The 13772-nt window shown below is 42.8% G+C and overlaps 1 protein-coding gene across 3 annotated transcripts in view; it reads left to right on the forward strand.

Moving 5' to 3' along the window:
• The first annotated feature begins 435 nt into the window (after nucleotides 1-435).
• Nucleotides 436-13772, forward strand: part of NINJ2 (ninjurin 2) — a 48760-nt gene continuing 35423 nt past the window's right edge. The window contains exon 1 of one of the 3 annotated variants that reach the window (XM_030479686.2): nucleotides 436-516. In XM_030479686.2, coding sequence (XP_030335546.1) covers nucleotides 484-516 — 33 coding nt within the window. In that variant the 5' untranslated portion in view covers nucleotides 436-483. Of the gene's footprint in view, nucleotides 517-688; nucleotides 750-4846; nucleotides 4924-13772 lie in introns of those variants that run through there. The other 2 variants (XM_030479688.2, XM_030479689.2) reach the window with 2 other exon arrangements.

Genomic DNA, 13772 nt, shown 5'->3' on the forward strand with positions numbered 1-13772 from the left:
ATCTTTGCAGCAGTAACTAGCAAGCACAACCTTCTGGACCTAGCCTCTTCAACAACTAGTTTTTCACCCATAGGCTCTGCTGTGCATTGGTGAGAGAGGGGAAAGATCAGGACCGCTGCCCTGGCTGCACAGCCCATGCCAGGAACCTCTTGGTACACTGGCTGCATCACCGCGTCCCAGCCCAAGTGACCTCATGAGACTCAGCTGGACTCTGAAAGGTAGCACAGACATGTAATGAACACAAGTGTCACGGAAAGTCTAAGGACACTTGTTCCAGGGACTGCCTGGACAATGAAGAATTGGCGTGCCACCCCCTCTCTCGCCCCCCCAGCTGATGCCAAGGCGGGCGGCCGGCTGCCGGCACATGAATAGCAGGTCTGTTCCAGCAGCTGCGTGTCCTGGTCCAGCGAAGAGAGTCTCCGGGAGTGCAGAGTGTCCTGCTCCGTGCGCCGGCTGCAGAGGAAGAGAACTGAGGGCAAAAGGATGGCCTCAGAAGGGGAGAGCATCAATCTGCAAGTGAGTCCATCTTGGGGAAATACTCGCGGGAGGGAGAAGTGGGAGGGAAGATCCCCTGGTTTGGGGAAAATATCCACTGCTCCTATAATACTCTCCTTAGCTTTGGCAGCCAATTCCCCTTGAAAACTCAGTACTGCTTGTTTCCTCTGTTCTCCTTTGAAGAAAAGGTAGTGGCAGGATCTCTGCCCTGTTCTGCCAGGAGCTGTTACGAGCCTTTTTCCAGAAAAGTGAGGGTAAGAAGAGGGGTATTACTAAAAAGATCTGCTTTTTGGGGAAGGAGGGGCAGCAGGGAAGAAGTTAGCCTTCAGATCTCAGAAGGAGGCAGCACATACTTTACAAGCTGCAAAAATCTGAGCTTTTCCTCATCTCACAAAGCCTTTCTCTGTTTGGCAGAAAGTGCTCCCAATCTGGAGAAGGAGGAAAAGAAACAAATACAGCAAATGCTGAGGGAGCGCAGAAGCCAGGGTTTCCTATGTAGGGTTTATAGAGAAACAAAACTTCTTGGTGAAGCTCTTTCAGTTCTCTGTGTTCCTCTTTTGAGTGTTTGTGTTTTTTAAGAAGGGTGTTTCTTGTGCTCAGCATGTGTTCTAGGAAAGGGCAACTACCCAAGCATTTGGAAAAGGAAACTAAGGAATCTATTAGAGATGAAATGGAATCAAAAGCCCAGATCACAAACACCTGTCAAACTTCAGAAGTTCAAGTGCAGATCTGCACTTCAGACAACTCTGCAGAAGGGAAGATTATGAAGCATCGCCCAGGGCACAGCTTCCTGTGTAGGTTGGCAGCAGGGTCCAAATTCCGCAGATGATTTTTCTGTCTGTAATGGTCTTAACCATCCTTAAACTTGAAAGTGGAAGTTTATCTCCACTTTCTCAATATTTCTTTGGCCCATCTCAAAGAAACTAAAATGGAAAGATCTGTGGCCTTGGAAGTTATCAGGACAATTATCCTTAGTTAGAAAGACCAAGAATCCCTGATGCTGCAAATATATCTCCATTGAGATGCAGAGCAGTTTTGGAAGACCTGGGAATACTTATGCTCAGATAAAAGACATGATAACCAAGGAAGATACACAGGCAGCTGTCACAGCTGGTGAAAATGTACTTTATTTAGGACTGAGGAAGAGAGAGGTTAGGCTTTCCTAGAACTAGATAATAAGGGGGGAAAAATAGACATCAGTAAGTCAGGAACTGGGGGCAAACGGCAAAGAGGACAAGAAAATGATGCTAAATAAAAAGTCAAATTAACTCTTCGTATAATAAATCATTCTATCTAATGGAAAGTTTCAGGTCTATCATGGATTTGAAGCCCAGGTTTCATAAGGGAAGAAAACAACTTCATCAATTAAAATGTTCATAAACTTCTGAAAAATCTTGGGTTTAGATTTTTCTCTTTCACCACATCTTGAGATGAAGTGAAGAGCCAAAAGTGATCCTCAGCATCTCCAGCCTTTACAATACCCGAATAAATAAGCCCAGAAGGTTAAAGGTTCTTTAAGTTCCAAACTTGAAAAGAACATACCTATCTGCTTCTAGAGCAGAAAGGTGTGGAGTGTTTCTATCCACCCCTACACAGATTGCCACAAGAAAAATAATGCTACTGAGATTTTCTTTGTGACACCTTACAGGGATTTCATGAAACCACCAGAGAGTACAAAATATAAGTGAATGCACACAGATTCTTGCATACTTATGACCCAAAAACATACAGTGCTATCAGGGGAGGGAAAGAGCGTTGCATACAACCATGTAGTGTGACTGATGCACTCAAGCCCTTAGCCAAACTAGTGATAGTTTGGTTCAGGCTCTCAAGGAGGTAAAGGCTTAAGCTGTAAATGGGGCAAGAATTCCTCTAGTTTCAATCTTTTCTCTGAAAACCCACAAAGGAGCAGGGTGACACAGTGAGCATCGATGCATATGAGCTTGGAACACCGATCATGTGATTAACACATGAATAGTGGGTGGTTTTTCCAAGACTCATTTATCAAGGAACAAAGAAAGTTGTGGATAGAAGGAATCTCATGCATACCTTTCCCATCACATGTAATTTGACTACAAGCCAACCACTTTATTCCATAAATATGACAGCCTGAGTGAGCCTTCTTTGAGCTCTCTTGGCTAAGCAGTATGGCTTCATGGCCATGATCTCCCCTAGAGCTGGGATACCTCTCATGGTTGCTCCTCGAGGCAGAGAGACCTTTCACCAACAACAGACCTTTGGTAAGTGACCGGTATACTGCATAACCTTGTAGTATAGTAACTTTGATTTGTGCCTTGGCAACTTTGATTTTGTCTTGGTAACTTTGATTTGTGCCTTGGTAGTTTTGAATCATCGTTCAAATGACTGTGCCATTCAGTGATAGAATGAACCTTGACATCTAACTTTGTTAAGTCATACTTTTACAACATCATATTAAAACCACTTTTGTTAATAGCTTTGATGGGGATTCTTTAAGAGAACTAAATCACCCATTCGCAACAAATTGGCAAAGTCGGCAGGATCCTAAATCAGGATTCACAACATATAGCTAAGACAAGCAGAGGCCCCTGGCAATGGAGTGACTTGACAAGTGAGGAAAGGAGTGATCAGTGGTGGAGAAAAAAATAAGAAGCCTTTCAATTGAAAGTACCTTTAAAAGCCTCTTTTGAGTCCCTGATCTGAGCACAGAGCAGGTGTCTCCTTGAAAGTTCCCAGCTGTGGATTTATGAAGAGCTTGTGGGGTGCACTGCACACTCTGGAATGGTAATGCATGACTCACTCCTCCTGAAAGAGCTCCTGGATGGAGCAGCAGGAGCAGACATGAAAGTTAACTATAATACCATACAAAAATAGGAATTTTTATTTATTCCTATTTATTTATTTATTCCTATTTATTTATTTATTCCTGTGCCTGAAGCAGTTGCACAGTACTGCTGGTATTTCGTATACAACATTCACATAGCCATGTTAGACAGGTAACAATAGAATGAAAACTAGCATAGGTGGGAGCTGGAAGAGGCAATGAAGATTTAAGAAGGCTCTAAGGAAAACTGATCAGTCCCCGGATTTTTGCCTATACTAAAGCAGGAGAACAGGAGCTCACTCAGCAGAATTGAAAGTCTCCATAACAGGAGACACTCCCTCACCCAGCGTGTCGTCAGCCTGTGGAATTTGCCGTCTCCTGGAGCAGGTTAGAAGGTCAAATATTACAGCAAGCATTGAGAAGAGATTGGGAGGTCCAGTAACAATATTTACGTTATGCAAGCTAAAAAAGGTACTTTCAAATCCCATAAGCCAATAGCAGGATAAAAATAAATATGGTTTTCAGTTCCCTACAGGCAATGGCACGATTGCTGACCACACTGCAAGTGGTATCTTGCATTGGAGAAATTATAAACCAACTGTTCATCAGTGAGACCTAGGACTGCTTTTTAACAGCAAGAAGTGTGTCCCATTAATCCACTTTTTCCTGACAAAAGTTCTCTTGTTCTGTGTGTTTCAAAGGAGTCTATTTTCCAGTTCTGACTTCTAGGAAGACCAACAAAACCTCAAACTGTGCAGAGAGATGCTAAAAGGAAATGGTGCTGAAATGGGAAAAAAACCCACAAGGCTGTAGAGCAGCCTCACCAGATTTATGCCAGCCAGCAAAGTGCTAAGACAAAAAATACAACCTGAATTAAAATTTTTAATTAAAAAGATTAATTTACCTATCAAAAGATAAAAATTTGACATGAATTAGTTTGAATGATACATTTTTATTCCCAGACATCCCTATCTGTGGTTTCCAAGTGAAATTTTCACCTTTCCCTATTAAGTACCTGCCATTGATGAGAAACCAGGCAGGCAGACCAATAACCTGATGAGATATGACAGAGTACCTGGGATCAGAAAAACATATTTGAGATAGAAACAAATAAAACAACCCAACAAGATCCCATTACCAATTTATTTTTATGTCAGGAAACAATGGTTTATAAATTAGAAGTGTGGCTTTGATAGTTAGCAGTATGGCTTTGATAGTCACACTCTGGCTGATTTATCTGCACTCCTTTATGCTATTACTCCCCCTGACTCTTGCCTCCAATCCTTCCATAGAGAGGAGGAGGGAGCTATTCTTTTCAGCAGCAAAAGACCCATTAAGTCTGTTTAACTGTGTACCTCAGCTGCTGCAGTTCACGATCTGGCATCTTAACACAACCCTGTTTCATTGGTGATTTAAACTAATGTACCAGGCTTTGAATGGGGGCGACTGAGACAACATCCGTTCCACCACTCCCACCACAGCAGCAGTAACCAGGGGAGAGTCTGCAGACAGCTGAAATCAGTAACACATTAATGCCACGGTGAAGTCTGTCAGAGCCCCAGACGAATATTGCAGAATGGAGCAAAGATTGGGGCTGGTACTTAATGGCTCCAGAGTTTTATTAGGTTTGTAATTTTATATTTTCTTATTCATGAATGAGTGTTATGTTCTGTAGAAATGGCTGTTTAAGGGATGTGCGCCGGATAAATGTCATCTGTATTCGTATTGCAGAAGAGGCTATATATTGTAGGTTGCGTCTTTCTTTTTATAGTTTCTTACTCCTTGGATTAAAAAAATTTACAATCCTCTGGGACAAGCAGCAGAAATCATACCTCACCATGTAGGGAATCATTCATACATCAGAAGTAAAAAAAGTAAACAGATCAAATAATAATTCTGGAAAACAGAGCCTACACTGATATTTTTTTGGCAGAAGCTGTTCAGTGAATACTTTGAATGAGAAATACATCTGCGGAAATAAAGACAGGTTTGCAAGCAACTTGCAAGGAAAAACGATTTTAAACAATTGTATAGTTTACTTCCAGTGCTCAGCTTTTGACAAGGTCTATGGCAGGAAGATTTTAGACAGGCAGATAAACCAAGTTAGCTGTAGCCATGACAGTGTGGACTTTTACAAAATGCCCTTGAAACAAATGGAAAGTCCCATTTACCACTGTAAATCCCATCTCCCACATCCTACTTTCAGTCTAGGCTTGATGAGGGGATGCAGGGAGTGTGTTCACAACTGGGTTAGACTTTTAGTTTTGTGGGGGTTTTGTGGCTTTAGTGTGTGTCTTGAGGCTGTGACATGCTTAGAAGTTCATGGCTCGGACATGTACTTGCCTGCTTCTGCAGCAACAGTCAGCTTGTGCTTTCTAGTTCCTTTTCTAGGACCTTTACTCTTCTTCTGTGATTTTCTAGAATGGTGGCATTTTAATATCACCAACTGAGCAATGCCCCTGCCCCAGTGGGCTTCAGTAGTGTTATCTGGTTTCTGTAATTTGGGCCTGGATAATGATAGTCTGTACTGAGAGAGAGAGAAAGAGCATTTCAGAAAGAAAATCTCAGTGCTTCAGAAAGAACCATCCCTATGACATTCGGTGTGTGCAACTCAACTATCAAGAGTCTGAGGAACTTCTCTCACCATGTTTTTAACTAAACTAACACAATTTCTACAGCCCCTCAATTTCCAGCTCCCAGGGGTGTGCTCCACCACCTGCACTATTCATAGCTGGTAAAGCTGGCTCATAGAGCTGAACTCGGAAAACTAACCACTTTTTGGCAGGGTTAGCATTCTGGTTTGCTCTCCTGCAGTGGTTCCCAGGAGGATCAGAAAACTGCCAATTACTAGGACTTTGTGGCCATGAGGCAGCAGGATCTCTCCTTTCAGTGGCAGCCAGCTCTCACTTCAGATCAGTTACCTGAAGGTCGAAGTCTGGGTGTAGCCAGCGGGAGAAGCAGGGAAGGCCCAAACATGATTGCTCTCAGTGGTGGACATCACTCAGACTGCAAGATTTCAGACTGCTACTTAAGGGTGAAGCCATTCACAGGACTAGCTAGAGTTTAAGCAGAGATTCACCATGCCCTAGTTTAGGTCAAAAGACCGGTGTAAAATAGGGTATCACACTTCGGAGCAAGAGTGATCCTATGTTCTTCTCCCCCGGCTGCAGGGACATGCAAGTTTGCGTAGCATTACCTGTGCTGGTCCCAGAAACCATTAACGCTTACACTGAAAGAGAGATGAGTGTGATCACAAAAGGCTGAGGAGAATTTTTCTTACAGCCAGTACAATTGGTCCTTTGTTCTATAGTCAGATGTGGCATTTCTCCTCTCTCCTATACATTCCTCCTGCTTGCTCTACCTAGACATGGCCAGCCTTCCCACTTAGGGTGAATGTTCACCTTTCCCTTCCCAAACATCGGGGTAGTATTTTTCATCTTGAAGCACTGGACCTCAGGTTTTAGGAACTGTTGTTAAATAGCATTCTTCCACTGTGTTTAGGATTAGGGTAGGATTAAGATAACCCTGCAGCAGAAAATGCTTCATCGCTGGCAGGGTTCAAGGCAGGCTGGAAGGATCCTTGAGTGACATGGTTTAGTGGAAGATGTCCCTGCCCATGGCAGGGGGGTTGGAAATAGATGATCTTAAGGTCCTTTCCAAGCCAAACCATTCTGTGATTCTAAAAAAAAAAAAAAAAAAAAAAAAAAAAGCAATGACATGGCTTTAGAACAGTCATTTCCTCTGATATAGCTAAAAAGTTAACTCTCAGTGCTATAAATTACAGAAAGGAGGCTGTGTTGCCAGAGCGCACTGACTCCAGGCCCAGGAGACATGGGGTCTCCCTGTAGGGCTGGGAAGTGCACAGGACCTGGGGTGGCAAGATGGTGCCTGTGCAGCACTGGGGGCCAAGGGGATGCTCAGGTCTTTGCGCGGTAGAGGCCCCACCAAGAGTGGCAGCAAGTCAGTGCAGCTGCACCCCGTTTGGAGGACAAGGTTAGCCAGCAGCCACACCAAACCATCCCAGGACAACCCTCCTGTGTGACACACTGCTAGCTTTGCTGGCCAGTGCCTGCACATCAGCCAACAGTGGCACCCCTTTCCCCTTGTTCCACCATCTCCTTCTCAACCTTTAGGGGCACCACCTCTCGCCATGTACCTGTTTCACACATTGAGATACAGATATATCTCACTCTCACTTGCACCCTTGCAGATATGAGTGCATAATGAGTGGGTTTAATTTAGTGAGCAATCATAAATCTGGTTATGGTGGTGGCAGCACATGGTTCTCCTGGTTGGCCAACAGCAAGCCTCCCACTGAAACATCTCTGTAAGTGAGAGTCCTCTACACCATGAAGTACCTGTTAAATCATGGCTAAACAAATTTTTGCATCTTTTGCCAAAAAGTTGCCTCCCTCAGCTTCATTCCAGCCCATGCCTGAGAGCTGAACCATGCACCTCACGCATAGCTGGAAACAGGTACAGCACCTCTGCTCATTTAGCCACTAAAAAGTGAAGCCTTCAGCCCAAGTCACCATTTCTCAGCCCTGCATGAAAAATATGTATTCGTTATGTTTCTCTTCTGAGAACCAAAAATGGGCAATGCTGCATGCATACATTAAACATACACAGAAGTGTGAGCTTCTCCAAGTACGAAAGGGTGCATGGACATTTTCACTGCCATTTTCCCATCCCTGGCTTGTGAGTCAAATGTTTATAACACTCTCTCTTGAGAAAAGGCAATATCAGAAATGAGCTCCACTACTGTAATCTAAATTGCCCCAGGTATGTAAACACATAACAGAAACATTTGGATTGGACACCAAAATGATGGAAGAGCCCATGTGCAGATGCTGCAAGATTCACATCACCAGTTACCATACACCTTGACACACTCCTTTGAACCAGGCAAGTTATAATACCTTGTCAAATTACATTAATCAGATGTGTGACTCTATAATTACAGCTGTGAAAACCATTATACTCGGGATCTTAGAACTTTCTAGCCAAAATAACCCTTGGGGAAGAAATTTCTCATGAAGCTGCTTAGGTCAAGGTTCAGCGAGTGCTGGAAATTCTGGGGGAATCCTATCAGCAGGTTTAGAGAAATGAGAACAAGAAAATGAGATGATGTACTCGTTTCTGGATTGTTCAGGCCTTTTCTTTTTTTCTTTAGGTTTTTAATATTTGCAAATATTTATGCATATTTGCGGGAGTTTTCTCTTTGCACTTACAGAGCGCTAAATAATATTTTTGAGGATTAAGCCCAAATTCATCACAGACCTTATTTATGTGAGAAAAATAGCTGCTCCTACCAATCTAACAAGAGCCAAGGGTCAACCAGCCATTCTTCTGTAACTTATGTTTTAATGAAGGAATGTTTCTACAGAAAATAGCAACAAAGTAATACTCTCTACTCTCACATGACTTGTGTGAGAACCAAGTTCTGCTGCACCGAGTTCCCCAAGCATTTTATAAATATCAGTAAATTTAGTTTCACAACCCCCACATGGAGCAAGAGGTGTTTTCCTGCCTATTTTACAGATATTAAGTTGTGGCAGAGACAGTTAAATGCCCATCGATGTACCCAAGGATACACAAGTAGAAATGACAGAAGCAGGAAGACTGAGCATCTCTGGGTGAGTGGACTGCCATGGGGCAGAAGTGTGTTTCTGCGGTTTCATTTCTACTTCTCACTGGCTAAATTCTTACTCTCTATTTTTTGAAGAAATTGTTAAAAGATATTGTTTCATTTAGTCATCAGAGGCCACTCTGTTACTTCACACGAGGTAAAGAGGAACTTTAACTGAAACTGACTTATAGTAAGAGATGAAATACAATTCTTTCCCTGCTGAATGTAACTTCAGCATCAATTCGAAACAAATTTTGACACACTTTCAACAGTTCAGGCACACAGCTGTGTTTGCACCTCTTTCTTGGTCAGAGCTAGAGTCATGTTCAACCATGTTGGTGTAGGAAGCAAACCCCAAAGCCAAAGTGAAACATACTAAATTACATTAAACATAAATTCTGACTCAGAATGACCACACAGGTTCTTGATGCAACTGTTCTACTTCAAGATTGCACCTTTTTTTTTTTAGCTGATTCAGGATGAAATGTTCCTGCATGTCCCTGTATGATTTCAGGCTGTGGCCACGCAATTTTTTGCTGACTGGAGCTGAATCACTGAAGGGGGGAGGTTCATCTTTGTTACCACCATCAGTTATTATTGCTGCCTCAATGCAACTGCTCAAAGTAATCACTCTATTAAGACTGTCTGGGCCAGGAAACCTCCATTGTTGAGTGTCTAAGCTAACCCAGATCATTGTGAAAGAACTTGTTTAGGCACTATGCAATTATGTCCTCTAAGGAAACATGAAGTCCCCTGTCTTCAGATGTCCAGACAGAGACAGAAGTAGCAGCTCCTTTAGATAGGCTTTCATCCAACTTATAGGAATGGGATAATTGCTTTCATTCTTGGGTGTTTCTTGGCTTGTCATGTTAGCTGAAAATCTAGTTCTTCTGGGATGATCAGAAGACCATGAGATATACAATCTGGGTTCTTCATAACTTAGATGAAAAGAACAACAGACACAAACACAAATACAATAAAAAATATTCCTGCATAACATAAGCATCTGTTGGTTTTTTCCCATCTTTTGCCCATGGGATACCTTGACTTGCAATCCACACTTATCAGAGGCACATCTAGCAAAGGATTAATATGCTACAAGAAAATATAATATGCTGCTGTTTTCTTTTAGCAAAAACAGATTTGAACTCCATCTTCATCTTCATGCGCTAGATTCTTGGGAGCTGATTCTAGACCAATTGCTTAGCCAGCCCCCATTTTTGGCATGGGGCTGTGAAAAAGTTGCCAAAGGGAGTTGTGTCAAAGGGTTTTTACTTTGCTCTTAATGGCTGCACATACAGTCTGAAGGAATCTGAAGCGCTCACGAAATGTGGTTTCCCCTCTGGTGTTTGCTGTTCAGCTGGCTCAGCAGCTCAACCATTTAAAACCATTGTGAGTGGATTTAGCACTTGTGAAATAATGCTAGCCTATTCAGATCCAGAAAGGGATGGGCAAAGTCCACCCACATAATAAAAGCCCCTCTTCCCTCCTTCTCAGATGAGGAGTCATGCTGCAATGTGTTTTGAGGGAGAAAACTACAGGTATCCCAGTGTAGCTACACAGATCTTGGGGGAAAGAGCTATGGGTCTGCCAAAATAAAAAAGCTAACATGCTCAGGTGAGGCTATATCTTCAGCATCAAAGAAAAAGAAAAAGCAAAAGAAAAAGAAAGGAAAAAAAAAAACCCAAAAAGAAAAATCCCAAAACAAACACTCCAAAACACAACTACTTAAGTATGGGAAGCAAATCATGAAGGAGAGGAAAATAATAGAGTGCGGCCCAAGAAGAGAGCTCCAGTGAGGCCACAAAATGACACGTTATGAGTGCTAGTAAGCAAATGGGGGGAACAGATACTGACAACTGAGAGTCCTGGAGGTCTCTGTCACCAGAAATCAGAGATGGAGCTCCCCACTTCATCCTAGCCTGAGCTACTAAGTATAGCAAGAGGTGTGTTTCGTCTCTGAGCTGATCTAATTGTCAATTATTCTGCTGAGACAGTGAAAAAAAAGAGATAAGTAAAGCCATCTCTGATGTGGATAGCATTGCAGGCATGCTGTAGATCTGTATCTTTATGCAGAGATTTGAACTCTGGACCAGACTCAGACAGACAACTCAAAAGCAGATGTCAACAGGTCTTGGTGGCTACCAATTAGATCAGCTTTTGGTTAGCAATGTTGAGGTTGAGCTGAGTAGCCCTCTGATTCATTTCCAACCCCCTCTGAGCTACCTTCAGCCACAAGCCTCCAGGCATCACCCTGAGTTATTGAACTGAGTCAGTCTTACAGCATTCACTCTTCTGGGCCACGGCAAAATGGCAGTTCTCTTGTATATCCCCAGGTGGGAGCATGGGCTCAGGGTTCGGATGTGGGCCAGCGTGGTGGTGGTGAACTCAGGTGTTTACAGCCAGGGTGGGACAGGGTCTCTTTAGAGCGCTTCCTCTTGCCTCACTCGCGCAACGTACAAACAAGGACGTTATCTCTCCTGTGGGAGCAACTGACTCAGATGCTTGGCCAGCTGCAGGGAAAGGTGTCCCCGTAGCTGCCAACAGCAAAGAATAGCTAAAAAAGAAAAAGATGCATCACTCTGTGGCTGCAAATGATAAGAAAACAATCCTCTTTATTCTGATCCAAAAGCCATTTTTTTCTTCCTCTGTTCCCCTCCCTGTTTTTTCCTCTCTGATGAGCTGTTGCTCAGCTAGGATCCCAATCTGTCTGTTATTGGTGTGCCTAACATAATTTTTAAATTCCTCCATTTTTTTCTTTTATTTTACATATTATCAAATGACTTATGAAAAGTAAAGTTCAGCCAACTAAACCTCAAAGGAGTTACACAAGAGCAAGTAGCGCAGGGCTCTACCATGAGCCCTGTACAATTAACCATGTATGTCCACGGACTTGATAAATCTGTTTATGAAGTACATTGTGGGTACGTACTGTTGCAGATCTGTCTGGAGCAGTCTGGAAGGATACTGTTCCCAGTGGCTATCCTTCAATCAGAGATACTGTCTCCATTCTTGACCCCTTGGAGAAATAAGGGACAGTAAGGAGTCTAGCAGAGTAACTCCTCCAGCTATATCAGCCATTTCCATACATGACACAATTGCACCCTGCTCATGACAAAGTACTTCTTCGTTCGCTATCGTCTTCTGAGTGGGCGTAACTGTAAGGCTGATTCAGCAGAAAGGAGAGCAACACTTGTGGGAAGTTTGTCTTAGAACCAGCAAAATGCACAGGCTGAGAGAAGGCTGTGATTTACTGATCGCAATCTTTGTATGGAAAGATCTATACAAATCTTTAAAGGCTCTCTTCTCCTCCTGGTGCACTGTAGGACTTTATGACTCCTCTTGGTTGTGCTATAGATAAGATTCTGCAGGCACAAAACTGTGGGAATACTGTATCTGTTACCAAGCAGCATTCAGTCTGCCTTTTGCCCAAGGCATCTGTATTACGTACACAATCAACGCTAACATGTTGATACCTGTGAGCAGAGGGAAATTCACATTCTGTACTCAAATGCTGCAGGAGCTGAGGTGTTAGGAGGATGTATGAAATTAAGGGAGGAAGGGCAGGGAAGGAAAGACTTCACAGCTACATTCAAATGTAATAGGTGTAGCTGAGTAAAGGCCTTTCAAGATGGAAGATCACAAGAGGTATCCTTTGAGGCAGTGTTTCTTCACAAGGGAGGTTACAAGGTAAAACCTCTTCAAAAGGCCCAACAAAAACAAGACTATTTGGTGTGAGGGTCAAGAACTGAGGAAAACAATTGTAATAATTTCACTAAATATTTATCTTAGGTAAATATTTATCTTAGGTATGGATAAATACAGATTAAGAGTCACTGGTCATGATAATCATACTAATAGGTGGAAAGAAGTTTCTTTTGCTCTTCTTTCCTGGTCATGTCAGCAGCAGCATCAAACAGAGTATCAGGGTGTCCAAATAGGATATGAGAAACTGTGAATAAGAAAAAAGGGGCAGACTGACTTTGGTTTTGTCTGGTTTGATCTGTTTTTTTGTCAGAAAAAAAAGACTGTAGAGAGTGCACAGAAAGGCACTACGGAACCCTTTCTCAGTTTTCAATCACTGCACAACATATTGACAAAGTGGAGCTGCTCCAATTACAGTGAGCTCTGCTGGGGGAGGCAGAAACCAGAAAAGGAAGAGTGTGATCAAATATGAATAGACTATAGGGGTAAATTCCTCCATCACCTTGTGCTAGGTATGTGTAAATGTTTCACTGCACAACTAAAACTGTGCAGTGAAGATAATATGAGCTATTTCTCTGAGCCAATTACTGACCATCACAACCACCCTGACACTCCAAACACAGGTATCCAGTGCCTAGTCTGCCCCACATGGTCCAGGGTTCTTTTTTAACTCCTTCCCCCTAACTCTCCTAACCCTGCTCAAACACCCAAGAGTTCATTTGGATGCAGCTTTTTGCCTACCCCCTTGTAATAATCCAGCTCTGATACAAATTGCATACTGAGTGAACCCCACGTGAAATCCAGGGCATTTGTTCTGCATCAGTGATCCCCACTTCTTGGCCATTTTGAAGTGAGAAACACGATAAACACCAGATACAGTGACAAAGGAATCAGAAGAAACTTTGGTTCCTGCAAAATTTTGTTTCCCACCCCAGAAACTTACATTTTCAGTGGCTGAATGTGAATATGTTTCAGAAGAAGACTGTATTTGCATAATTTGGGCATTCAATTGTCAGAGAAAAGGTTATTCTACTTTAATCTCCTCCCATTCCTATTCTGGCCCAGAGGCATTTGCTTCCCCAACACAGTCTCGTAGGAAGGCCTCATTTACTACACCCCTTCCCAGAGGTCTCTCAAAGC

This window comes from Strigops habroptila, chromosome 3 (assembly GCF_004027225.2).
Source record: "Strigops habroptila isolate Jane chromosome 3, bStrHab1.2.pri, whole genome shotgun sequence".
NCBI lineage: Eukaryota > Metazoa > Chordata > Aves > Psittaciformes > Psittacidae > Strigops > Strigops habroptila.